The 27,337-nt window shown below is 35.8% G+C and overlaps 4 protein-coding genes across 4 annotated transcripts; all 4 read right to left on the bottom strand.

The window, feature by feature from the left end:
• Positions 1 to 3,963: 3,963 nt before the first annotated feature.
• LOC139779146 (protein obstructor-E) lies at positions 3,964 to 5,953 on the bottom strand. Its single transcript, XM_071717409.1, has 3 exons — positions 5,627 to 5,953; positions 4,280 to 4,697; positions 3,964 to 4,103 (listed from the first exon to the last, which is right to left on the bottom strand). Exons 1-3 carry the CDS (start codon positions 5,886 to 5,888, stop codon positions 4,076 to 4,078), a joined length of 708 nt encoding a protein of 235 aa, XP_071573510.1. The 5' UTR covers positions 5,889 to 5,953; the 3' UTR covers positions 3,964 to 4,075.
• A 2,167-nt stretch (positions 5,954 to 8,120) lies between these two features.
• On the bottom strand, positions 8,121 to 11,789 carry LOC139779147 (protein obstructor-E-like). Its single transcript, XM_071717410.1, has 5 exons — positions 11,578 to 11,789; positions 10,220 to 10,414; positions 9,702 to 9,886; positions 8,781 to 9,013; positions 8,121 to 8,299 (listed from the first exon to the last, which is right to left on the bottom strand). Exons 1-5 carry the CDS (start codon positions 11,624 to 11,626, stop codon positions 8,263 to 8,265), a joined length of 699 nt encoding a protein of 232 aa, XP_071573511.1. The 5' UTR covers positions 11,627 to 11,789; the 3' UTR covers positions 8,121 to 8,262.
• A 4,280-nt stretch (positions 11,790 to 16,069) lies between these two features.
• Cpap3-b (cuticular protein analogous to peritrophins 3-B) lies at positions 16,070 to 18,865 on the bottom strand. The gene is made up of 4 exons (XM_071717425.1): positions 18,832 to 18,865; positions 17,273 to 17,584; positions 16,653 to 17,049; positions 16,070 to 16,190 (listed from the first exon to the last, which is right to left on the bottom strand). The coding sequence occupies exons 1-4, from the start codon at positions 18,863 to 18,865 to the stop codon at positions 16,070 to 16,072; spliced, it is 864 nt and encodes a 287-aa protein (XP_071573526.1).
• Positions 18,491 to 26,701, bottom strand: LOC139779143 (sodium/potassium-transporting ATPase subunit alpha). Its single transcript, XM_071717406.1, has 11 exons — positions 26,435 to 26,701; positions 25,471 to 25,783; positions 24,871 to 24,999; positions 24,194 to 24,600; positions 23,508 to 23,777; positions 22,887 to 23,201; positions 21,913 to 22,330; positions 21,451 to 21,739; positions 20,573 to 21,143; positions 19,641 to 19,748; positions 18,491 to 19,120 (listed from the first exon to the last, which is right to left on the bottom strand). Exons 1-9 carry the CDS (start codon positions 26,699 to 26,701, stop codon positions 20,573 to 20,575), a joined length of 2,979 nt encoding a protein of 992 aa, XP_071573507.1. The 3' UTR covers positions 18,491 to 19,120; positions 19,641 to 19,748.
• Between the last annotated feature and the right edge of the window lie 636 nt (positions 26,702 to 27,337).

Below are 27,337 nucleotides of genomic sequence, written 5' to 3' on the forward strand. Positions count from 1 at the left end.
TCTCCCTTCACTCCCTTCACCGCCGGCTTCGCCGAACCCCACCAGGATTCCCCCCTTGGTCGCCCCGCTGGTTTGCCTACGTGCTCGGCCTGCCGACCAGCGGCGCCGAGCGTGATGAATTGTCCTGGTGCGCTTGGATCCTTCGATCTGTCGCGAGATATATTGATTTGGAGAGAAAGAAGAGAGAATTTCAGCCGAATATAGATTGCGAAGCTATTGGAGAAAGTCAGGAATAGTTCTCTAGAATGTGTGCAAAACATATAAAAACATGCGTCAGCAAATAAATCATGCAAAAGTGTCGCGAATTAGACGCTAGTGAGAAAAGAACGATTCTGCCAAGATCACAGGATAATAACTGGAAGTTCTATTGTGTCGGTACTTTTTCAGATAATGAGACATGAATTTTATCATTTTACTAATCAATTTAATAGAGAATATCAATTTTAAAAACTAAGAACTATACCATTATTGCCCATATTCAAGGCGCAAATCCGAGAAAAGCCGGATATAGTGATTGAATATGATAAGGATAAGCTAATTATGTAAATCTAAGCGATGTAACAACAATCGTAATAGGCACGTTTTCAACAATTATCGTATCGGAAAAGCTGCCGAGAAGTCTATTTTTAAGCGGCTCAAGCGCTCTCTATACGTCTTACGTAATACCATTCGTATGAAGAAACGAAGAATATTTCTTTGGCCGCGCAGGAGCGACTCGCGATTCATCATTCTTCTAATCATATATATCCTAATCTCTCGTGGCATCGCGATTAATCTGCGGGAGAGCGCATCGCGTGTGTGAATAGGATGACGTTGGACTTAATGCCGAAGCGCAGTCTTCCCGCGCCTCTCGAAATGTCTGAGGATGCAATGTCCCCCGACACGTATACGCTCTGCGTGCTCAACTACGTTGCACAAGCGTGCCCGTTATTTTTCCGCGCGCTTAATGTACCGCGTAGCATTTGTGCGCTTTCGGCGAACGGTTGCGCAAATGGAAACGTTATCGTATCACTCGACGCTTCTCATAAATGACAGATTGAATTTAAGGATCGCGCTCGATCATTCGGGGCGATTGTAGTAAACGTACTTGGAAGATGTCGCTATTAATCAATAAAGAAGCTTTCCTTGGTTAGAAAATTATAATCTGAATGAAGCTTTTGTTTCAAGTCCGATGAATTATAGTTCCGTTCAGACATCCGCGTCTTTATAAAAATTAATAATATAATATAACTAATAACATAAATAACAATAAATATATTAATAATATAATTAGAATTGTAGGAAATATCTGTCTCGAAATTTTTTAGATTTATAGTCATCGATCGTGGTTCGGTCTTTTGTACTGATCAAAGACACGTCTTTCGTCGGCAAAGGAAAAGCGAGTTTCTCGGGGGAAAACTGAATATGGTAATTCAGCAAGGACACGTTGCGTTTAACGGTTAATGCCAAGGCGCGATCTTCCCCTCGTGACATCATGATCACTGGCCAACGATGTAATACGCGCCCCGCTAAATGCGTTGTAATTGACGAACGCGTGTAATACTTAAAACGTGCACGCACGCAGATAGATATACTTATTATGTTCTTGGTATATTAACATGGTGCGAACGCTGATGCGTGCGCACGTCGGTGAGGCCCCTGGGGCCTTAACCAGGGGCCTTACGCAAGACCCATCACGCTGGTCTCAGGGAGGAGGGACCAGATTGCCGGATAGTGAAAGCAGAGCCGAGGCGAGCCGGACAAGTCGACAGATCGACCAGACATTCGAATTGAATGTATACGTCACGATGACGGTCAGTTAATTAGTGTAGACTTTCTATGAACAAATTGTCGAAAATATATTGCCTGAGAAGCGCCAGAAAAATAGCATATAACTTATTTTATTTAAGAAGTCATATATATATATATGATCTGCCGGTACTAATAAAATATTAAATAAATTATACTTCAAGAAAAGGAAATATATATCTCAGAGAGAAAGCTTGCTTTTTTATAAGAAAAGATATACATGATATATATCATGTTTTATATTTTATTTACTTTATTAAGACTTTTTATTTGCACAAAAATGCCGCGCAGGAATAAGAAATTTATTTTGACCGAATTTATCTGGTTACGAACAAAATGCAAATTAACGATTGTGATATATTTCGTCGAATGCTTCGCGAAATTACGTAAAGAGAAAGGTTGCTATCAGGCAAATGAAGAGAAATTGTTAGCTCGGAAAACCGTGGCATGTTGTTTATTGTGCACCGTAAATCGCGCCGAATCGCCAGGTAGTTCTTGTAGTTTTCCAATATTCGAAAGTATGTAAAATATAAGAAATAAAGCAAATTTTCAGTAACGTACAATAAAAAATGTAAAGCAAAAATAATAAACTACAATATGAAAAACGTTATTTTGTAATCTGTTTAATTGATTTTTCTTTACTTTTATTAAAATGCCAAAAATACTTTAACAAAAGTAAATACGACTGAAAGCGTAACATGTCTGTAACGTCAGATGTTGCAATGTAATTGTATGATGGATGGGTTAATTAATTCCCACGCTGACATTTGACTCACCGAGTGAAATCCAGGATGCATTCGAAGAAGTAATTTTGCAAGTATTTCACGATATATTCTGAAGTATTGTGGAGTGAGGAGATTTTCGACGTGCGATTTTTCCCGTCAGAGAAAGTCATTATTGTAACACACAATATTTAACGATTTAACGATTTAACTAATACGAATACTTATATTATAAAATATGTTCAATTATAGCAATGCAGAAACTCTACACAATTATTATACTTCCCTTAATTAATTCTCTTAAATTTCTGCAGAAATATTTTCTCTCGTTTATCTTCTCAACTTAAACAGACCTAAAAAGTAAACAATGTTTATATCTATTAATATAATGATTCTTAATTTAATAACAATACTTTTATTTATTTCATAACGTATTTATCTTTTAATAATATACATTATGTATAATATATTAAATATATAATTTTAGAAAACTCTAAAATTTTCCGCATTTTTTGAATTAAATAATTATATTATCTTTGTCGAGAATATTTTAGGATTTAAGGGAAATTATATAATCATTTTAAAATGTTTATATTTCATTATTTTTTTATCTTATATATTTCTCATGAATGATATTATTTGCATAAGTATTTGTATAACATCTTTGATAAAATCTGCAAAAATTCTTCATTACGTATATTTTAATTAAAAAAAAAAATATTGACCTTTTTATACAACTTTTATCCGCGAAAACTTATAGAAGAATTTAAGTTTATTATTAGAATTAATAATTAGAGAAATGAAAATAAACATAGAATCTTGTGTTTAAGCAATACATTATTATGTCAAGTAAATTTTAATTTCATTACAAAGCCAGTTAATATCCAATCAAAAAGTTTTGAATAATTTTGTAAAAAGAAACTCTGATTGAGGTAAAATCAACTCCAAACTTGTGAAAAAATTTGTAAACGGACTTTCGAAACATCTTGCATATAAAATGTGTACAATAATTATCAAGATGTAACAGTGTGTAATTCTTACAACATCGGCTAAAAATTATGTTATCTAATTGTAAGATAGAGTCCAGAGTGAAAGACTTATTTCCTCATTAGAATATATAATAAATAAATTTCATTCCTTGAGTTATTTAATCGCGGAATTGTGCGGGCGTTTGCATGTACGCGCTTTTACAATAAAATTTCGACATAATCGATAATTATATAAAATCGGACCGGTTCGAGCGCGGAGGCTTTATCTAACGGATGTTATATAGAACTTGATATCGTCGGTCCGCGGGGTTTTCTTTTCGCGGGTTAATGATCCGCGACCGACTACGGCTAACTTTATTGCGGATTTTCCGAAGGTGAATTTGTTTATGTAAAAGGAGAAAGGGGTAGTAATTCGTCGCGGGGAGGGCGAAAGCGCGATCGCTTTCGAAAAGATCACGCAGCGATTTTTACGTAAGCGTGCATATCACATGCATTTATTGTTCCTATGAGTAAAATGATGAGCATTACACACGTAGCTGCGGTTAACTGCGCCACCCTCGGTTCTCCAGCTCACAATCAGTTCTTACGTTTGTAATAGTCCTCGCTGAAACATTACATTTTGTTATATAGAGCAATCTGAAGTATTTTTTGAAGTAAGCTTAATTTTGAAATTAGAGAAAAATGTTGAAGAAGAATCTGTTATTTAAAAGACGTAAATTATGAGTCACTTTTTACTTATTATAAAAGATTCTATCGAGAATTAAAAAAAAAGACACTCACCATCCCTGCACGTATTCCGGTTCGGTGCACCTGAAGCTCTCCTCGTTGTACACAGTGCCGGGTTCGCATTGGCCCTTCTGCGGCACTACACCGTTCTTACAGATGTAGAACTTGGCGCAATCCTCGGGATGCGGGTACGTGGGATGCGGAAGGATCCTGCCGGACGGGCCGGCGACATCGCCGTCCGGGCATACGAAGCCGTCGTCCAGGACGTCGCGTTTCAAGTTTTCGCACAGGCGAGTGGCGTCCGCCGGCCAGACGCAGCTCGACATCTTAGGTTCGTAGATCAGCCCGGGCGGGCAGGGCACCACCTGCACCACCCCGTCGATGCAGTTGACGAAACGATCGCACGCGTTCGGGTCCTCGTGGCCGAAGATGCCGTTTGCGCGCGGGCAGCCCTTGCTCGGATGCGGCTCCTCTGTTCCGTCACAAATATGTTATTAGGTAATACCAATGCATGTATAATTATGTAAATAATTATGTAAGTTTTATATTATTTATATTATATATATAATTATTATATAATTGTGATATAGCAGAGTTCATTTCTCTTTCGAGATCTAAGTTTATCTTGACATTTGTAATTAAAAATAAAATCTATTCTTTTTAATTTTAGTGATTAAATTAAATATTAAATAGAATGATTAACATTTAATGTAGACATTAATTTTTACAGCAACTATTTAAAAACTATAAAAAATATTTAACCTAAATTCGATTATAATTTTATTAAATTCATCTTATCTTTTTATTTTAATTTTTAATAAATTTCTTGCTTAACTTTATTAATTAAAGTTTTTTTTGTATGACCTAAATATTATGGCCAGATATTACTCCTTATGAGGAAACGCGAAAAAGACCGAACTCAAGAGCATTCGATTGTCCGTTCGTTTAAAAACCGGTTCATACCGAGTTCTATTTTTGCGACTCTAATCGGCCATTCTTCTGGTTTGTCGAGCTGTAGGAGAATGTATAAAAAAGCGTAAAAGAAATCTCATAACTGTAGAACTTACTTTCTTTAATCAATAGAATTATTAGAAAGAGAGAAAGAATTTGTATCTCGAACGAAAAACTTCTCAACTTTAAAGTGATCTATGTATAAAATTGAATAATACAAATAAAAATAAATATATTTTTTTTAAATGCAAATAATATTTTTATGCATGAAACTCTTTGATATTTAATAAATCTTAAACAATTTTATCTCTCCGTTAATTTCTAATCCCAAGAGAGAAACTTAATTTTCTTTTAATTCATTAAAATCATAATAATCGTAGTAACGTAAATAAATCTATTTGTAATAATTCAGAAAGATCTAATGAGTCTGGGGGATCTGACGGAACTTACGCAAAAGCGTGCGGTCGCCGCAGGGCACGTTCGCCGGTAAGTCGCAGAACTCCTTCTTGGGGTTGTCATCCCTGAAGACGAGCCCGTCTTTGCAGAGCTTCTCCTCGGGCTGGCCGTCCACGCAGGCGTAATAAAGATCGCACTGTTCCGGATCGGGGAAGAAGCCCTTAGGCTCCGGGCAGCGGAACTGCGCCTCGCTCATCGCCAGAATCACCAGTGGCAGAAGACCACGAAGGAACACGTGCTTTCCCACTCCCGTCATCCTGAAGAGGGCCCCGAAGAGATTCGCGAGGGTCTTTCGGATCTCCAATCTTGAAGGTATCGCCCGGAGGAGGCTTTCTCTCCTTCCCTTCCTCTTCTTCTTTATCTTCCTTGGCCTCCTCTTCGACTTCGTCGGCAGCAACGCGTCGCGACGCTGATAAAACGTGACTGCGAGCCCGAAACGGGTTCTGTTTCGCTCGGGAGTCTCGCCACCACCTTGGTGGGTCCTTGCTGCTGCACATTTCCCGACCCTCCCTCCTCACGCGGCTTCGCCCCCCTTTCGCCGAAAGTCCCGTCTTTCTCTCTCTGTCTCTTTCTTTCCGATCGAACTGCGAAACCGCTGCTCCTTTTTCTCCCGTCGCGAGTTCTAACGGGTGCATAGACATAAGTTTTATTGCATTGCGTTATTATCGGCGCGTATAAATTCCGAGACACTTCCGGGTGTCAACGACGCGCGACTGGGTCGTTGCTGTTATGCTACCGCGCGCGCGTTTTGCATCCCTCACTTCACGCTTGGAACCCTCATGCAAATCGGCGGCTGCCGTATTACGTTTATCTTAGGCCTCCGATCAATTTCATCAGAGTCCGAAAGTCGAAACATTTTTGAAAGCGTAACGAGAGAGAAATTGTTTCGTGAGTTCGGAGAGAAACAATGATGTATTTGCTTATTTAAGTTAATAGAGCCATTATGCGTCAATTAATAATTATCTAAATCTATTTTTCTGCACTGTGCATCGTTGTGGAGAAAACAAAAAAATAATAATCTTGTTGATATAGACTGCAGTTATGTACTTATTTAAGTTAATATGCCAATTACATACAATAATTACCAATTTTCGTAAACCGAAGAAACGGAAGAAATACAGACTCATGAATTTAAGAGTAATTAAAATACATATTTATAAATCACAGATTTTTTAAACGTTATTTGATTTTATGATAGTATCGCGATATGTACCGTTAAAAAAACTCTTATGTTATTCTCAGATAAAATTATAATTGTTGATAAGAGATAAGATTATCGCAATAATTGAGTATCTCAATTGAATATCACATTGTAAGTGCAGAATTTAATTTATTCTACTCTAACAAGTGGATTTAATCTTCAAAAAGTGTTCAGCAAGTGGCATTTGCGACGAACGCTCGTGAATTGGAAAGTTAAATGGAAGAATACCGTGCATAATAACTCACTCAACTTACCTGCTACGCGAGAGAAATAAATTGATCTCTCGCCAAGAAAGAGTAACGACATTTCTGTAATCCAAGGCGTTAGGAATATAAAATTGCCATTTTCTTTGCGGTGCTTTTTACTAAAGCGCTCAGAGTACATGACGATTTATTTCTAATATTTTTTCTTTCTTTTCTTTTTTCTCGTTCGTAAATGTTTAATTTATTTTATTATGTACTTTAAGGATCTGGATTTATTATTTTGTTTTCTCGTTTTTCTTTTACCCTCTTTTGGCGTAAGAGCATTTTATATACCTATTTTATCGTTGACAAATATTTGGGAAAGTGGAGCGAGCGAACGCATCTCTCGCTCGTAATCGATGCAATGCGAAAAAGAGTATGAGGGAAAGAGGGAGAAAGTGAATCACAGAACGAGAAACAACAGAGCAGTTCGGGAGAAAGTGATAGTCAACTGATCTCGTAACGAGAATGATTCAAGGCCTTTTGCACGTTCCTCGGAATGTACCGTTTCGAGAATCGATCGGCGACTGATTGTGAGTCACCATTAACTTTTTCTGAGAAATATTAAAATCATTTTAAAATTGGTGGAACGTGGTGCTAGTTAATTAATTTTAATAATAGCATATATCTCTCTTTCTTTTTCTCGTTTTGTTTGTTGTACAACACAAATTGAGTTTTATTTAAAGCTTGAAAATTCAAGCGGTCGAAACCAAAGTAAAAATATACTTACGACTTTAGAAGATTTATATGTATCTTTGTTTAATAATTGAAATAAATAATATTGTTAGTAAACATTTAAATATTCTCACAAAGAAACATTGATATTTATAATTTATAATCACGAGCTTCTTGCATTAATCACACGAATCGAATCTTTAAGTTACTATATCATCGATTTTCTTCGTTACATTCTTCATTAAATAATTAAAGTAATTGAACAATTTTTGTAGGAAGACATTATCTCAATTCTAATCTGCGGCGCGTTTTAATTAACGGGAAACTGGGGAAAGGAAATCAGGTTTCGATTGACTGATCGAACACTAAATAAAGTAAAAATAAAATGTATTCCAAGACACTCAAATGGCTAAACACACACATGGAGTTACACGCTGGGCGAAGGGGGTGACGGGTGATAAAAGTGAATGTGCGGCGTCCCGATGCGGGACAGATGAGCGTGGACGACTTCCTTACGGCTTCTTGTCGTCGTCCTTGTACCAGTCCTCGCTACAAGGTAAACGACAATTGTTGAATTCCTCGAACATTTAAATGAAGCGCAACAGCAGCACCGGCAACTTAATTAATAACTCAAAATCAAAATAAGAGATTTCATTAGAACGCAACTATGTAATGACATAATAATGATACGATAATTTATATAATTTCGTTACGCAAATAGCGAAAGGTGGAAATTAAATCTTAAAAATTACAATCACACAAATCGTAAAAAACTAATTAAACGCGTAATACTTAAAAAAGTCCATTAACTGGATAAACTTATTAAAGTTCTCTTATTTAATACATTATTACGTGTTCAGAAAGTTTAGCAAAATTATATATATGTGCCCGCGTGAATATTCGGATGATGTCAACATGTTTATTCCTATACGCGAACTTTTGGTGATCACACACTAATATACGCTAGCTCATTAATATGGAAATGTAATGACGCGGAACGATAATATGGTGAATGGCAAACGGTTCGTACCATCCGGGAACGTTTTCGGGTGTGTCGCATCTCTGCTGCTCCTCGTTATAGACGGTGCCGTCGCTGCAGCCCTGCTCGCGCGGCGTCACACCGTTCAGGCATACATAGAACTTCTGACAGTCCTCGGGATGCGCGAATTTGGGATGATCGACCAGCATGCCCCTGCTGTCAACCTGGCCCTCGGTCGGGCACTCGAAGCCGTCCTTCAGCTTCTTGTTCAAGACCCCGCAGCCCTGCATTGTGCAGCATATATTATCGTATCGTTGCATCAAGAAGTATTATCGACTAGCACTTTGATTTAGCTATTTCTGGGTGAACTCGTAGTTGAAGATTGATCTTTCTTTGCTAGATTAGACGCTCTTGGTGTCCAATTTTTTTAAATATTGGACGTTCTTATTCTCTTTTCCCATTTTTTACAACTTTTGATTTCTAATTTTCCCAGTTTTATTTTAACATAGTTTTATAATAAGAATTTTACTAAATAAGTAATGTTAATTCGATTAGAAGAATTGTAACTGAAGATTAGGATTTCGACATCTCATGAGTGCTGTTTGTTTCCTAGGGACTCCTAAGTTCAAATGCCAACAAAATACCTCAGACCTACTCGAAGATCTGTAATTGTAATTGGGAGAAAGTATGCGCGTTGTAGGGTACATTAGACGTGCGTACTTTCTCTCAATTAAAGATCTAACTTCGGGGAAGTTCATAGCTTTTGTTACAATTCCGAATATAGAATCCTCTAATAACTGAACCCTCGTTGAGGCAGCTCTAGAATTAGACGCGAAATACGACTTCGTTACGTATACACATGCAATGTAAAAGTCAAGATTTTACTCCCGGAACTTTAACATTAATTAATTTTATCGCGTGTCGTAACCAATGGATATAAGTATAACAAATTCTTTCTTAAAGCTTTCTCACCTCGCGACCCGCGCTGTCCGGCCACACGCAAGTTCCGCTGTACTCGTCGAAATGCAGCCCGGTGGTGCAAGTGATCTCGATCGCCTCTCCGTCGATGCAATTGTAGAAGACGTTGCACACTGTCGGGTCAGGATGCGCGAAGAAGCCGTTTCGTCGCGGACACTTCTTAGTTGGCTGTGGAGGTTCTAATAACGAAGACGGTCAATCAATCGATCGTGTAGCATTATTAACGCTATATATTTTAACGCTGAAGAATATTATATATTTAAGTTGTATAAAATATATATGAAACGTGATTTTATTTCATAGATATATAGATAGATGAAAATAAACAGACGTTATTTTTGTATAATCGTAAAAATAATAATTTGCCTTTATAAATTTAATTTGTAATTACCAACGAAGATAATGTTATTAGAGAGAAAATTATTAAATTAGAAATTCCATTTGACGCCAGCAACGGATGTGCTTATTTTTTAGAATATGTTTCTTCACAAAATATCGTTTTAATGTCTTACGTAATTCGAGACGGTCGCCGCAGTCGACGTTGAAGACGTGGTCGCACTTGTTGATCTTGCGATTCAAGGGATCGAACACGAGACCGTCCGGGCACAGCTTCTCCGTTGCCACGCCGTCGTTGCATTCGTAATACTTGTCGCATTGTCTGCTGTCCTCGTATTGGCCGTCCTTGTTCGGGCAATTGTACGCGGCGTCTGTAAACGTTGCTGACGATTAATATACTCCACCACGGTCTTACACCGCAGGCGGAAATCGATCTGGCGTTTCCGGTAAGACACGGAGGTGGTCGAACCCGTTCGCCCTGCCGTCGTCGAATTCTTGGATCGGGCATTATTTCGTCGTTTGTTACGTAATTTTGTCTTGGCCGCGCTCCGACTGTATACTTATGCAACTCGCCGAACGAGAAAACTGACATTTACGATTTAGAAAGTTCGCTCTCGCACTGTCTCCGCACTAATTCTAACGGATATCTCCACCGAGCCCGAGAGCTACTCTCTTTCACACTTTTCTCCTTCATTCTTGTTGCAATTCTATCGGTCGATATATAATTCACTAATATTAAGCAATTTATTAATATCCAGTGTTAACTAACATCTCAGTAATAACAATCCCACATTTTATTGATAACCGTGATAAAAATAGTTTATTGAGATTTTTCAATATCAAATAATTCAGTAACAGAGTTTTGTGCGGCTACTATAAAAATTAAAAAGTCACAGAAATGTACAGGTATATTATTATATAACGCATTTATACGACGTATATGCACATTAGATTTTTGTTGCTGTAACATTAAATACATTTATCGTATCAAAAGTATCAAAAAAGTATTTTGGAAAGTTTAAGTATATTATATCTAATTATAATAATTAGAATTTGTAAAGATAGTATTCGAAGAAAAGTCATCAATGCTTATTTTGTAACTGAAATGCTTACATTATAATGGGATAACTGAAATATTCTTATTTTTCTTTTACTTTTAATTAGCAAAGTTAATTTAGGAGATGGAGCACAAACTCATAAGAAAAAAGTGTTCAATATAATATATTCTTTTACAAAATTACCAATAAAACTTACTTTACTTTTTTTCTAGAGAATTTTACATCCAGTGTACAATTAAATTTGTCTGAAGTAGATTACATTATAAATAACAGTTATTAATAAATAAGTGATAATTTATAGTAATATTAATATCATCGACATCTAATAGTTAATTTTTTAAGAATAGCAGTAATTAATTTTGATATTACAAGAGGATAATTTCAAGGATTTTCAATGATGCAAGAACAACACTCTTTGCAATACTTTAGAACGTTTCTTTCATTCCCGTTCTTTGACAATCACGATCGATACTCACGTGTCAGCGCGATCGCGCCTAGCAACGCGACAATCCCGGCCGTGAACATTCTTTCCTCGTTTGCTCGTGCTTTCTTTCGTCGGATCGTCGCGGGATGATCCTAGATTGCACTGAGGTTCACTAAAACGGACGGACGGCTAGAATTAGGCTATTTAATTTTTGATCCTTCTTTGGAATTGACCCGAGGTCGCCCTCGCGAAACTGCAGCTCTTCGGCTACTCGCCGGCTGGGTATACCTCGCGGATCCCCACTATTACCACAACGCAAATCCCACTTTCGCCGTCGCTTTTCATCGATGGACACTCGTCGAGAATGAAGATTGAGAAGACAGGAGAAAGAAAGAGAAAGAGAGAGCGAGAAAGAAAGAGAGGAAACTTTTACTCTCCTCTCTCCTCTCAGCGCTCTCACTTCGACACGTCCTTCGTCCCGTTTTTCTTTGATGAGAAAAATGCAAATCGCAATCGCGCTGCTTCGCAACGACAATTACGGATAAATGCTGAGAAATTTCATGAATATTTCAGTTATACCATCTTTTCCATCTGGGGGAAGGTTTAATTAATTTCTCAAGATGGATAAGCAGGATAAAATTTATTGCACTTTGATAAAGATAGATATAAATAATTGAGCAAATAAAAATATGTGGGAAATAAATGTCAGAATTATGAATTATAAAGAAAAGGTGTAGGGGAGACCGGCGATAAGCCGAAATAATTAGGCCAGTCATATTAGACTAATTTAGGGGGTTAACCTTCCAATTAATCTTCCCAGGTTGCAACCACCATGAATCGCTTTGATTTGAGGTGCTCTAAGTGGGATTTATTTTGCTTTGCAAAATTAACGCGCAATAAAAAGTTATTAACAATATTATCAATAAAAAACGCGATTTTTTTTATTTTTTCTCAAATATCTCGAAAACTAAGCAAGATAGAGTAACTAACTGTACGTACCTTTTTTGTAGAGCGTAAAATTATCTACAATAATGATCTGAACAACATTTATCGTCAAGTCAGTCGTTTAGCTTGCACGCGCCGTCAAAGTCCGAGACTCGGATCTCGAAAACCCTCGATTTCATCGTTTTTTGCTTCCTCATAGAGGAAGCTTTATGATGGTAAAAAAAAAAATTTTCGAGATTTTGATGGAAATAAGTTTAGAATGTTCCAAAATGTCGAGAAATCATGTATGTGTGTGTGTGTGTGTGTGTGTGTGTGTGTGTGTGTGTGTGTGTGTGTGTGTGTGTGTGTGTGTACGGATTTTTTGTACACGCATCTACTTCTACAATTTTTTAGATACCGGGTTGAATTTTAGTACACAAATAGAGTATCATAGAAAGTATGTTCTCCTCTAATTTTATTAAAATCTGTCGACCGGTATGGATTTTAAGGAGATTTTCATTTTTTAGAAAAGTGTGTTTTACGCTGTAGCTTTTTCAATATTTGAGATATCGATCTATTTCTAATTCTATTATATTTTTCAGTTTTTTCTATCCCTATTTCATATATAATTCTTTAAAATTTGGTTAATCAGTTCTTGAGTTATAGAAATTTCAGTAAACTTGACTGTTTTTTTAAACAGAAATTTTAAAGAATTATTGATTAATTAAAAACGGTTTTGCAATATGGTTCAATAATGATGTGAAAAATCACGTAAATTTTAATGAAAAATAATTATTTTAGTGTAAAAAAAGCGTTATCCGACCTGTGCGCAATATTGGATAACTTTGCGTGTCAAAAAAATCAGCGTTCGTCGTACCAAAAAAATACAAGGGTCCATTTTTGTTGCAAATTTCGTCCACAACAAGATGCATACGATAAAATTCGTCTCAAATAAATTCTAAGGCCTGAAAACAGCGAAAAACTAAGACTATTCCAAAAAATCAAAATTTTTTCTTACATAGCTACAAACTAAAGAAAAAGGGTCTAAAAAATCGGTTACACCATGAAAAGTATTCTTTGTCGTTCTCAGATAATGTGTGATTTTTTGAGATTTTTAATTCCATTTTAAATGACGGAAAAAAATCACCGGCGCAACATCAAAAAAACGATGAAATCGAGAGTTTTCGAGATCCGAGTCTCGGACTTTGACGGCGCGTGCAAGCTAAACGACTGACTTGACGATAAATGTTGTTCAGATCATTATTGTAGATAATTTTACGCTCTACAGAAAAGGTACGTATAGTTAGTAATCCTATCTTGCTTAGTTTTCGAGATATTTGAGAAAAAATAAAAAAAATCATGTTTTTTGTTGATAATATTGTTAATAACTTTTTATTGCGCGTTAATTTTGCGAAGCAAAATAAATCCCACTTAGAGCACCTCAAATCAAAGCGATTCATGGTGGTTGCAACCTGGGAAGATTAATTGGAAGGTTCGATGTCTAATATGACTGGCCTAAATATATGACGTAAAAAATGAAAGTGATAAAAAAAAGACAATTTTTAAAATATTTATTTAAATATAATCTTTTTTTAAATATTCGAAAGTCTAGCGACGCCTGGAAAAATCGTAAACTCAAGATGAAGAAAATGAACGTTTTAAAAATCTAAGAAAGCGTTGATATCTTGGAGAATCGTTTGCCCGCATTTCTAAGCGAACGATTTCAAATGGAGGATAGTAGATTACGCATCACTGACTGCCAGGAAACGACAAGTTTTTGTTAGGCTTTCTTCTCTTAACTGTCGTTTAACATTCACCTTCGCTCTCGCTTCGATTGTTCTGACAATGAAAAACTGATTTCTGCGACAATGTTACTGTCCGTTATAGTACTCGCCTATTAATTTAGTAAAATATTGACAACAAGTTTGAGACATAAAAGTCTGTATATCGTCAATTTATTAAACTAAAGTAATCAAATTTTGAATCTAAAAAATTTATTTATTTATTTTAAATATAGAAGACAATTTTATATGCAAGCTTTTTCCAACATATCTTATAAAATATTTTTAAAAAAGTATTACAAAAATATAAAATATTAAAGACTATAAAGCATTAGAAAACATTTTACGGATTTAATTAATTGCTTGCTTAAGTTTATCATAATTTTTTATTATTTCTCGTTAATAATTTAATAAAAAATAAAATTGTAACTACTTTAGTGAAAAGTAACTATATTTCTTATCGAGTTGATATACTGATTATATCAATTAGAAGTGTAACACACAGACTATTTTAATCATTTAGATAATGTTCCATGATCTTTAAATGGAATGTACATCGCAATAACACGATATTTCATTGCAGCAATTGAGTCAATTATAAAGTTTTTCTTCGTCATGCACAACGATGCTCTTCCCGTTTCGCTCTCACTCACGCTTCGTCTTCCGATGTTTTTTTTCCGGGAAAGTGAGAATTGTTCAATACGTAGTTTATTGATCTTAAGTTCACAAGTATACATGGTTTTATTCTAATCATCTCTGCTGGTAAAGCAAATTGAATCTTTGTAGCCTAACAATATTTTTTCTGTGTAAATTATATAAACTTTTCTACTCAGTAAACTGCACGCATTATTTGTCAATCTTGAAACAGTGTTTCAGAAACAGTCTCATTTGAGTGTAAATTCGCATGATTAAATCGATAATTGATTTAACAATAATGGTAATAAGCATCTTATATTAAACTACTGCAAAGAATTTATTGCTAAAAATATCACCCTAGTCACCCTAGGATTCGAACCTGGACCTTCCTTCAATTCGTGATGAGCGTCCAGTTCGACCTTTTATCACCACAATAAATTTCAATTTATTAATTAATCGAATGTGTGTGTGTGTGTGTGTGTGTGTGCTCTAATGTGTTATTACATTATATATATTTATTACTTGTTATATTTAATATTACGGTTTATAGATAGTTTTGCAATCTCATCTACGAAGTTTTGTCTAATATCGATGTTCTAACAATATTCACTGTCTTCGACTTACGTAAAGTGATCTTTGTCTCACGATCTTCAGGCTTACGAAAGCATTACGTTAGAGCTGGATTTCGGAAACGTTTCCCATGCATGAAATGCGAGGAATGTCGATCGATATCGTACGAGTACTTTCACCGCTCACGTAAATTTAAGACACGATCTGAATTTATTGCGGAAGAGTTCCGATTCCAGATTTTAAGGAAATCTTGCGAATTTTTTGCAAATAGGCTTATCATCATCAAAAATAAAAAAAGCTGAAAACCTTAACACGGATATTAATAAATAAATAATAGTAATGTAATATAATGTATTAATTAAATAAAAATGTAAAAATGTCACCGGGATACCGACGAGCAAAGACTTCGAATAATTTTCTTCAGAATTAACAGCTTACTTACTTTTTCTAAACTGTTTAAAGCTAGATTTATACGATGTATCATCTGTCTAAGCAACTTATTTCGAAGACAGGATTTATGACGGAATATATTTTGAAAGACATGTGTTTGTAGTAAAGATAAGTTTATTATACAATAGGGCGGTTTAGAAATAAAGACTTAAAAACCTGCATGCTTAATCTAACATCTTGACCCTAAATGGTCGGTCTGCTGCTTTTTCTTCTGCTTGGTCCACCGGTGGGCTTGGGTTTGGGCGGTGGATTCTCCAAGGCGTCTAATTCTTCGTCGGTCAGCTGACCTTTGTACCAGTCTTTGCTGCAATTAAATTATTTGCTTCAGACATATGTTTAATGATAAATGAGAGGAGGAATATGTAAAGTGGCGTAAGCTGTATTTAAATTAAACTGTTTTAATCTTTCGATGAATTTGATGTACATAAAAGAGACGCGCAACTCTGAAAATAACGTGCAAATAAATTTCCTTCTTCTCTTTATAAGAAAAAATTGCTCTGTTTTTGATTGTATGTCATAATTTAAATTATAAATCTATATTTTATTATTCAAGTTTTTTATCTTTTTTAATGCGTTTAATTTTTAATGTCTTTAATAAGGGGATTAAGTTTGACTTAGTTTTTTACTTAAATGTATTTTTTGCTCAGAATACTTGACATCTGCATATATTTCTGATTACTTATATCAATTTTATATAAACTTGTTATTACTTATAAATTTCATGCTCCTTAATAATAAAATTCAAGTTTCGCTATATAATTCGTACCATTCGGGTATTTTTCTGGCCCAGTCGCATTTTCCACTGCGCTCGTCGAACGCCTGGCCGAGTTTGCATCCACTTCGCCTCGGTACTTCACCATTGACGCACACATAGAAGTACTGGCAGTCCTCGGTGTCGGGATAACGCGGATGCGTCGCAGCCACGGACTCGTCGACCTTCGGGCAGGTGAAGTTGAAGAGCTCGCGGGAGCCGCAGCCCTTCTTTTGCGCCTCATCCGGCCAGTTGCAGATGCCGGTCTTCTCGGAGAAGACCAGACCGTCCGGACAAGTGATCATGTTGAACTTGCCCTCCACGCAGTAATAGAAGGTATTGCAATTCCTGGGGTCCTCGTGGGCGAAGTAGCCGTGCATGCGGGGACAGTGTGATGACGGTTGTGGCTTTTCTACGGAAAGGAGTAGATATATAAAAATGGAGTAATTAAAAAGTATAAAATTCTTTCAATATAACCAAAAGCAGTTATTATGTAAAATAAAGGTTTGAAAAAATTATGTGTTACTGAAAGAATGCACACGCAATATTAAAATTTTTTAAATAATGCTCTCGAAGCACTTGATCGATTTCGTGAATCATTGCACGATGTATAAACAACAGAGGAGCTCGCTTACGTCTGTTGGGTCTCTTTGAGCAATCGATGCCGAACGGCAAGTCGCACTTCTCGTGCTGCGGGCTGAAATCATTGAAGACGAGACCATCGGGACACAATTTTTCCGTTATCTTGTTGTCGCGGCAGTCGTAATATTTATCGCATTGTTCCGCGTCCGGGAAGTATCCGTTGGGCTCCGGACACTGGTCCTGGAGCTCGTCATCGTCGTATTCCTCCACTGGCTCCTCTTTCTTCGGAGCCGTCGTGGCCGAAGCGACCTTCCGACGGCTTTGCTCAGCGGCCTCTTGTTTCCTCGTCAAAGCAGTGGCAGCTCCTGTGACAAAATTTTATATTAAAATATAATATAAATGAGAAATTATATATTAACAAGAACAAAAAGAACTCTAATTGAATTTTTTAGCATTTTTGATCATGTCTCGATATTATTTTATCAGCGCTGAGTCGTAAGAAGTACCCAGTGCATTTTATACTTATTTAATGGATCAGTTTCTGTTATAACTGAGAAATCTTTTTGGGAGAAAAAATTATCGGATAACTATGCGATTATATGGAAAATTTCAGTCTCATTTTCGTTATAACAAATCTTTAAAGATTTCTATGGGTTAAAACCTTCAAATTTGTTCGGACTGCTTTGCGTCATTAGTTGTTCAGCAAAGCAGAAAACAAAGCGAAGTAAAGAAAAAAAAATTAAGGAAAACAAGAGTGAACGTGTTGAGGTAGAGGGTCGACTGGTCCCTCGGCACGTTTTCAAGGCGGCACGTCGTCTGCGTCCCTGAAGATATGCCGGTCGACCTCGCGAGCGCGAGCGAAGAAAGTGAGAAAGTGGCCGAGCTCCCGTACGTATACGCTCGGTCGGTCGGTCGTCCACAACTTAAATGTCGCTTAATCGGCTCGGTCTGATAGCTTTCGAGCGCGCTGTTAGCGGACTTCGATTCCGATATAAACAGTTTAACCGGACAAGTAGATGCAAACGATCTCGGACAGACGCGTCAATTCCCGAAAGAATTATCTTCCCCGATTATTATTTTACCTATATTTTTTAACTTACTTTTTAATTTACTTTTAATTATATTAAACTTACTTATCTATTATAACTAATATAGAAAGTAAAGAACAGGAATTAAATAAAATAGAAATTTAACATAATATATAATACAAATTAACATGTTGTTTTTTCTATAATAATATATATATTTCATAAATAAATTAAAGATAAATATATTTCTTAACTATTTTATTCATTTTATATTAATAGTACATAAATAAATTTATAAAATACGCGGATTTTTGATAAGTTTTTACCAACGTATATATGTCCCACATATGGCAAATATTAAAAAGTTTTCACTTTTTCAATACTGCAAATTTTTTATCTAGTTGAAATTGACAAATAGAAAAGATAAAATGGTCGTGCACAGCAAAGATAAACAGATTCTATCGTAACACTTTTACGTATAAAAAAAATTCCAAAAAGGTATTGAAAAATTCAGCTTTATTTCGGATCTCGTGTTAGCCACTCGGTTTTGTCTTGAACTGATAAAGATCATGATAAGAGCTCACCGAAACAGATCAGGAGAAGAACTATCGTCTTCATCCTGACGAAGAATGGGCGCCGATTGAGAAAGAGAGAAAAAGAATGACGTCACTATGTGCAATGATCCAGTCGTAGTAACGCGGTCGTATCGATGACTAGAGACTACTGGGCCCCTTCAAACGTCGGGGTCTTATATGCGGCCCCCACTTCATCCGAGATTACAACACTTGCGGTTCACGTAGAGAGTCTATGGGGGGAAAATCGACAATCTTCTATATGTACACATATGCATGTACACATCAATTTTCAGCTCGTCTGAAATTACATATAAAATTGCATATTAGAAAATTGCGTATATGTAGCGTACGAGATACGTTAAAATCACCGATGAGGCTTTTGCTGACATTGTTTACGTTGTATTTGTTAAATAAACACTTGTCAATATATTTACTGACTTTCGCATATCAGGAATAATAACTTTTCGTCAAAATTATTTCGAAATAGTGTGAATGCTATCGGCAAAACCTTTGTCAGCGATTTTAATGTAATCCCCAATACATACTTGCGTGTGTATATATATTATATGTATAATTAATATATTTTATAATTAGTTCCATGGTGCACTTGTAATTATTTATGCGTTTTATATAATTATTCATGTATCACATATAGAACGAATTGATACGCTCAAATTTCGATAAACCTAAATTAAATTACAATAATTGTAAAGTTTGAAGCAAAAATTTAAAGTAAAATATATAAAAGGAGGATGTGCGCTACGAAAACAGTGCACAATCTCGCGAAAATCAAGATTTTCTGGTAACTTTATATTTACCTGCGAGATATTTTTAGCATACCAAAGTCTTCCACACGCCGAGAAAACAACGTGAAATTCCAGTTTCTTCCCTTAATGTTTCCAGTTTTCGTCTTTGCGTATTGTTACCTGCCGCGTAAAAATTTCGGGACGTGATAATACTGCTCAATCAATAATAACACTGTTTTATAATGAGTTTCATTCAAAAAAAATATTATTTTTTAAAAATCTTTTTAAATAACAATTTGTATCTAAATATAATCATATGTGCATATTGTGCATTGTGCTTATTAATTTATATTTTTACTTTGTTGCTCTTAAATAATTGTAATATTAATAATAACAATTTACAAAATAATATTTTTTAAATATATGAAATACACATAACAGTAAAATATGTATTAATATAAAATCAATTCTTGTTACTTTTTGTTTCTAAATGTTAAAATATTTAAATATTTTCTTATGTTTAGCATCTAAGATTCAATAATGTAACCCATTCAATTGTTTTGCACACATTTTATGAGATATATATATATATATATATATATATATATATATATTTGCGGTAATTTATTTAGAAAAGTGAAGGGTTATTCCAGCGTGATTCCAAAGAGTCACGAGTAGAGAGCCGTTAAAGGTCGTTATTTACGAAACTATTTTTTTACATCTTGGTGCAATATATAAGAATACAATATGAATATATCTCTCATCCTTCAACAACATAAAAATAAATCTATAAGTTATTCAGTTTAAACACACAACTAAAATTTTTATAAATATACTTGAATTTAGAAATTAACTCTTTCCATCATTAATTAATTTCATTTAATTGTTTTAAGATCTCAACTCTAAACTTAGCTTTCTCAAATTTTTAAGAAGATGAAATTAATTATGGCTTTGCATTTTTTAATCTTTATTTTGTTTATGAGACTTCTCTTTATCCATCTCACCTAGTACGAAGTTTCTCTGTCCCACCAGCCACCTGGATTTCTTCTAATCCACCATTTTCTCAACTCCTCGTAAATTAATATTATGATGGCGTACGGCACTCCGAGTAGCCACCACTCTGGCTTCAAGGGATACGTCTTCAGGATGCGGTCCATGTGGGGCGCGTAGCAGATTACACAGGCCAGGGCGATTTCAAGAAGCAGGCCCAGATTCAGGGCCCAGTTGCCCATACCTTGGCGTAGTAACGAGTTGCGTCTAGTCTTGCAGACCATTGCATCCGCCACTTGAGCGATCACGATGCTGACAAAGAAGGCGGTATGACAGGTGTACTCGAGGATCTTGCGCTGTTCGTACGTCCATTCCTGTCCGAAACTATCCTCCAGGTCGTTTACTGCCGGGCTATCCCACTGTGACCTTAGACCTAACAATCTTTTAGGCAGGAAACCGTGCTCTGCCATCACCACAAAATACGTGAAGAAACCCGCGCACGCCTCAATCACGCCGATCTGACCGTACGCCAAGAAGATCAGCCGCCGGCTGACTAAATGGTCACTCTGGGGTATTTTGGGCTTCCTGAAATATTCAAGAAGTGAAAGAAGATGGAATTAGATATTTAAATATTTTAGCAATTTGTATAATATTCTACTTCAAACGTCTTTATAACCGAACCTTGAACTAAATTCTAGCTAATTTAGCTAAAATTTACTTTTAAATCGAATGAAGAAATAGAGTTTCATTACTTCAATTATTTTTTTTGCGAAGAGCTTTAATTTTTTAAGTATTTATAATTTAGAGACTACTATTAGAGCAAATTTCTTTTCATAATGTTAGCCTTCATGATTTTGTGTAATATGTGGGAAAACTTTGTTATATTTGATACCTCAACATTATATCGGACTCGGACTTCTCGTAAGCCAAGGCGACCGCCGGCCACATGTCCGTCCCCAGATCGATGCATAGGATGCAGATCACACCGACTGGCAGAGGAATTCCGAGAACGATGAACGCTAAGAAAGGCGTTATTTCCGGCACGTTGCTCGCTAGAGTATACGCGATGCTCGACTTGAGATTGTCGAATACCCGCCGGCCCTCCTCGATGCCCGTTACTATCGACGCGAAATTGTCGTCCAGCAATATTAAGTCCGCCACTTGTTTGCTCACATCGGATCCTGGCGATCACAATTAGAGACTAGATCGTCGTGACAGCTATTATTTACTTGAATTAAAGAACCACGATATTTCCTTAAAAGCAACAGGAACATTTAGATGTATCTTTTAGAAACTTTGTCGTCGATATATATTTTTCTTTAGGAAAATATTTTTATAGAAAAATTCAGGTCACCTGTGATACCCATAGCGATGCCGATGTCGGCTTTCTTCAAGGCCGGGGAGTCATTGACACCGTCGCCGGTAACTGCAGTGATCAGATGCAATCGCTGGCAGCTCTCGACGATCTGCAGTTTTTGCACCGGCGACGTCCTGGCGAACACGATCTCCTGATATCGCCTGATAAGCTGGTCCAGTTGTTCCGGTAACAGGTCTCGCAGCTGCGCACCTGTCACCACGATGTATCGTTTCCTGGCATCGCTGTTGGAATTATCATAGTCATCGGTAATGATGCCGACATACTTGGCGATCGCTTTGGCGGTGTCGGGATGATCACCAGTGACCATGATGATCTTGATACCGGCGCAACGACACTTGTACACGGCATCAGGCACAGTTGGCCGCGGTGGATCCATCATGGCTACTAGACCGATCTATCGATAAAAAAAATTAATATTGTTGATTTAGAAAATAATTGCCAAAGAAAAATTAAAATCCAAGAATTGTATTTAAAATACTTGAATAATAAAATCTAAAAAATACTAGTATAGAAAAATATCGAATTCAAAATCTTGGGAGAAAAATTAAATCTTGAAGCTATTTTTGAGTGCTAACAATAAGAAACATTCCTGGTCCCAAAAATTGAGTTTCATTATTTAAGGTTTTTAAATCTTATAGCCGTATTCATAGTCCTTTCTTGAGTAAAGATTCCTTGTTCCTCATTCTACACTTCATAAATTTTAAGGTTCCTTGATCGATCAAGGAAGGTTAATGAAATGTAGAATAACTAATAAGGAACAAGGAATCCTTATTCCTCAAGGAAGGACTATGAATACGGCTATTATTCTTCGATTTTGTTGAATTTTCTTTTTTGCAAAAATTAAATTATTATATATTCAAAGACTTCAAACTCTTATGATCTCATGATAACTAATTTATAGTCCATGTTTAATAATAAAATTCAGAGAAATAAAATGCGAACTGAGATACCAATCTCAAGTTTTCAAGGGGGAAATTTGGAGGATCGGCCTCGAAGTGATAGCCCACGGGGAAGGCCTTGTTTGAGAGCTCAAGATCGGCAAAGCCGAGAACGCGTTCTCCGTTATTCGCCAGGATATAACAAGATTCTGTGTACGCTGTCCTTGTCTCTTCGTTCAAAGCCTTAGTCTCGTCACCGAACGCTACCGTCGAACAACGTTCGAGGACACGTTCGGGAGCGCCCTTGAAGCATATGAAATACTTGTCGCGAAATAAATGCACATTCGCTTGAAATTTGTCAGTTGAATTAAAGGGAATCTCCAATATCTAAACATTAAGTTCTGATTAATTACATCTAAATGTTCTCTTGTTCAAACCACAAACTATTAATAATAATTTTATTTTTGTTTTAATAACACGCATAGAGAAAATTCATGATTTTTAGATAAAATTTATATTAAAATAAATGTAAATGTATAATTTGATAAAATTTTCCAAATAAGATTAGAAATTAGAAATTTTAAAATTTGAAAGTAATAATTTTCAATTCATTAAATTTACAATTAAAATGTTAAATTTAATTCTGAATTTTCTCTAATCTTTTAGTCAGAAGACTTAATTAGGCTCATTTACCTTGATATAATCCTTCCTGAAGGAATCAGCTCCTCCTTTCACAAGGACCTCCATGCACCTCAGTAAAGCGGCATCCGAGGCATCTCCCAGGATTTTTCTTTTGTTCAACGGCAGCAAGGGTTTGTCCTCGGGCATCAATGCCCAGTCGGCGCGATTGCAGAGACTCGCTACCCTGGCCAGATTTTCGAAACCCGGGTTGTTGGCGTATTTCCGCCATGTATCCGACGCCATCACCTCGAGCAGCTGACCGTCGTACCACACGTGTCGCACCTAAAATCGCGAAGAAATTCGATCAAAGTAAAAATGTTTAAAAGATCAATGTGAAGGCTACAGAAGCATAACTTACATAAAAAAAGAACAGTATTGTATAATTCTCATTCGTTGCAAAAAAAAATATCGAAAACGAATAGATAAAAAAAAACACATGTAGACGTTAATAAAAGGTTTTATAATATATGAATATATATCATAAAATAATGGAATAATAATTAATTATAACTAAATAATAATAAATCATAATTATAAAATGTAAATACATAAAATGTTACAATTATATATATGTACACGTTTGTAACAAAGTAAAAAAAAATGCAAAAAAAAACGGAAGGAACTAAACGCGAGCAGATCTACAAATAATATAGGTACTTCTGCAGTAGATTTTCGCAAGAGGAGAAACGGAATCGTACGGTCATTTTATTTTGCGTGAGAGTGCCGGTCTTGTCGCTACAAATAACGGCAGTACATCCCAAAGTCTCGACAGCCTCGAGATTCTTCACCAGGCAATTCTTGCTGGCCATCTTCTTGGCGGTCAAGGTCAGGCTGACCGTCATCGTGGCGATAATGCCCTCCGGCACGTTGGCCACGATAATGCCGATCAGAAACATCACTGAGTCGATCCAGTCGTGGCCCATCGCCATGGACATGACAAAGAACGAAACACCTAGGAAGATGGCCCAACACGAGACGAGTTTCATGAAGCGATGTATCTCCCTGGAGAGAGGCGTAGGTGCGGCCGGCAATCTCGAAGTCAGCTTGGCCACTCTGCCCATCACTGTGTGGTCACCACAGGCCACTACAACACCCTTTCCGCTGCCTGTTAAGAAATAATTATGTTTAATGTAGCAACAATGTTGGTTACGATAGATTTGGCAACAATTTTTAATAACTGGATAAAAATTGTTTATTAAATCTAGATTTAAGAATAATTTAATACGCTTTTTAAAATAAGAAAATAAAATACTCAAATAATATATTTTTAAACATTATTAGAAATTAAACTATAAATTGCAGTTTGTACGAGAAACAGATTTCTTATATTATATTATAGAAAAGTATTTTTATTTTTTCTTTAAACAGTGTGTACCTTCGACAACGTCTGTAGAAAAGAATACCATATTCTTCGCTTGAATAACACTTCCGGTTTGCGGAATATTAGCCGTTCGTATCAATGGTATCGATTCGCCCGTAATCGATGCATTATCAACCTTCAAACCTTCGTTAAAATAAAAAGAATAAATGTCTATAAGCTATAAAATCTAGAATTTTCATTATATTTTTACAAAATTTCCTCTTAAATACAACTTAAGTTTATAATTAATACCTTTACTGCGATGCAAGTTAAAAGTGTTATCTGATGCATGCCGGTACTAATTAATTTCTGACAAAATATTAATTTAATCATCCAAATCTAAAAATTCTAAAAAAAAAAATAAAATAAAATTGATCGCGGAGATATAGAAGTTAAAAAATTTGTGTTTATCTCTTTTCGATAATGTATAATCTCGCGTTTATTTTTTTTTCCCAAATAATTCTTCTCTCGACTTTCTTTCGACGAAAGATTGAATAAAGTGAGAAATCGTCGCGGATTTCAGTCGCGAGGTCCGCGCGAGGAGAAAGGCTTGTTTTTTCCATTCTGAGGAAAACAAGAAGTCCACGTGTGATGTGGTGGCAGGACACACTTCACCTTGACATTCCAGGATCCTAATGTCAGCGGGCACCCGGTCGCCGGTCTCCAGCAGGACAATGTCCCCGGTCACCAGCTCGGTCGCCAGCAGCTCCTTTCTCTCGCCGTTTCGCAGAACCTTGGCACCATGCGGTACCATCTGCTGGAACGATTCCATGATGCGTGAGCTCTTGGAGTCTTGATAGTAACTGAACGCGCCGGTGATCACGATCAGCACAATCAGGACTACACCGAGCCAGAGGTGATCCTCGGAAGCCTCGCCGTAAGTCTTCAACTCCAAGAAGTAGTTGCCGAAGCACAAAATGGCACCCACCTGGAAGTTAAATATATTTTAATGAGTTCTTTACAAAATGGAAAAATCTTTACATTAACATATCTATGGTAATTATTTAATTGATCTACTTCTTCTGTATTTATTTGATCATTAATTTTCAACTTAAGTTAAAATGCATGCAATATACCTACATATGACAGTTTAAGAAAATAAAGTCACTTATTGATCTATAAAAATAAATGTCAGCTTAAAATTAACATAATCTTAGAAATAATGGATAAGTATAATTAATGCTGATACAAAAAATTCAAAATTCGAACCTTATATTATTAATTAACTTTATATTATATTATTATATATATTTAAAACCTAAAATTATATAGAAAGAATAAACAATTATTTATCAAAATTAAATAAAAATACATTCTCGTGACTGTAAACTCGTAGAAGGAATTGTATAGTGAAATAATATATGCATTTATTTTTCTTTTTCTTGTCTTTCTCTTTTTGTCTAGTTTGATTATAAGGCCCAGTTTTTTTCTTTGAGATATTTAACGTGCCGTCAACCTTTATAGAATGGTCTTTTTGTAGGTTATATGGCACTTAACTCAAAAAAATACCTGAATATTAACATTGTTTCCAAAATGCATGTGCAATAGGAAAGATCAAATCATTCGAAAATTGCTATACCCATATGAGCAAGGAAAATCCTCCGCAGCATCGATGCAAGATCTTCTGAATCTTCAAAGTTCTTTTCGGCGGAGTCAGGGCGTTTGGCCCCTGATCTCGTAGGCGATTTTTCGCAACGGTCGTAGATAAACCCCGTTCAAGATCCACCTGTAAACTTTGCAGTAGATCCCCCGCCAATTTAACGTGCACGTCCGTGTCGATATCCCGACGAAGAGCGTCCAGATCGCGATTGCGTTGCTGTTGCGCTTTACGCAAAAATCGCCACATTTTTCAATACGCTAGTAGAATTACTTATAAAAAATAAGTGACATTTTCAAAATCTAAAAAGGTATATGAAAGGTATTCAAAATTAAAATGTGCATCTCTTTCGTAAAAAAAAAGACGTGTCATAAACAGACACGCGTGTGAAGTAAGGACTTGATCTTAAGAATCGATGTTTTCCCTTGTCATTTTCTGCGATCGATTGTTGATGCGCTAAATCGGCTAAATGCATGGTTATAGGAAGAAAAGAAAGAAAACAAGAGAACCTTTTTTACTTTTTTCTCTTTTATTAGAAAAATTACGATCTACGATTATCCCAGCTAGCAGAAACTTTTAAAATAAGACGTCTTAAAAACGCTTAATAGATATTAAAAGATATGTCTAACGATCTGAAAAATTATGTCTTTTAACTAGCTGGAATGTCCAATGCAAGTACCATATATATTTCTTCACATTTAAAATGTACAAAATTAACAAAGCAGGACATTGATCAAAATATGCTTTAATTTATGAATAACATATATTATTATAATAGATTTATCTTTTGTAATTTTTTACACACTTCGAAATTGTCATTTAATAAAACTGTCTTAATTCTATTTAAAATAGACGCGGATTTTTTAAAAAATTCTATCTTCTTTC

Source organism: Temnothorax nylanderi, unplaced genomic scaffold, assembly GCF_030848795.1.
Source record: "Temnothorax nylanderi isolate EJ_2023f unplaced genomic scaffold, tnyl_v1.0 TNYL_tig0212_pilon, whole genome shotgun sequence".
In the NCBI taxonomy this organism is placed as follows: Eukaryota; Metazoa; Arthropoda; class Insecta; order Hymenoptera; family Formicidae; genus Temnothorax; species Temnothorax nylanderi.

Bases quoted from the DNA above. Each gene is read 5' to 3' on its own strand.
- LOC139779146 (XM_071717409.1), bottom strand. From the start codon at position 5,888: ATGACGGGAGTGGGAAAGCACGTGTTCCTTCGTGGTCTTCTGCCACTG. The intron at 4,698-5,626 runs GTAAGTTCCGTC...GTGACGGAACAG, and splicing joins CGGCGACCGCACGCTTTTGC to AGGAGCCGCATCCGAGCAAG. The intron at 4,104-4,279 runs GTGAGTGTCTTT...GTAATGTTTCAG, and splicing joins CCGGAATACGTGCAGGGATG to CGAGGACTATTACAAACGTA.
- LOC139779147 (XM_071717410.1), bottom strand. From the start codon at position 11,626: ATGTTCACGGCCGGGATTGTCGCGTTGCTAGGCGCGATCGCGCTGACA. The intron at 9,014-9,701 runs GTGAGAAAGCTT...TGCACAATGCAG, and splicing joins CGGACAGCGCGGGTCGCGAG to GGCTGCGGGGTCTTGAACAA. The intron at 8,300-8,780 runs GTACGAACCGTT...TTTACCTTGTAG, and splicing joins CCCGAAAACGTTCCCGGATG to CGAGGACTGGTACAAGGACG.
- Cpap3-b (XM_071717425.1), bottom strand. From the start codon at position 18,865: ATGAAGACGATAGTTCTTCTCCTGATCTGTTTCG. The intron at 17,585-18,831 runs GTGAGCTCTTAT...ATTTTGTCACAG, and splicing joins TCTTCTCCTGATCTGTTTCG to GAGCTGCCACTGCTTTGACG. The intron at 17,050-17,272 runs GTAAGCGAGCTC...TCCTTTCCGTAG, and splicing joins CTCAAAGAGACCCAACAGAC to AAAAGCCACAACCGTCATCA.
- LOC139779143 (XM_071717406.1), bottom strand. From the start codon at position 26,701: ATGTGGCGATTTTTGCGTAAAGCGCAACAGCAACGCAATCGCGATCTG. The intron at 25,784-26,434 runs GTATAGCAATTT...TTTAACTTCCAG, and splicing joins GATTTTCCTTGCTCATATGG to GTGGGTGCCATTTTGTGCTT. The intron at 25,000-25,470 runs GTGAAGTGTGTC...ATTTTAACGAAG, and splicing joins TAGGATCCTGGAATGTCAAG to GTTTGAAGGTTGATAATGCA.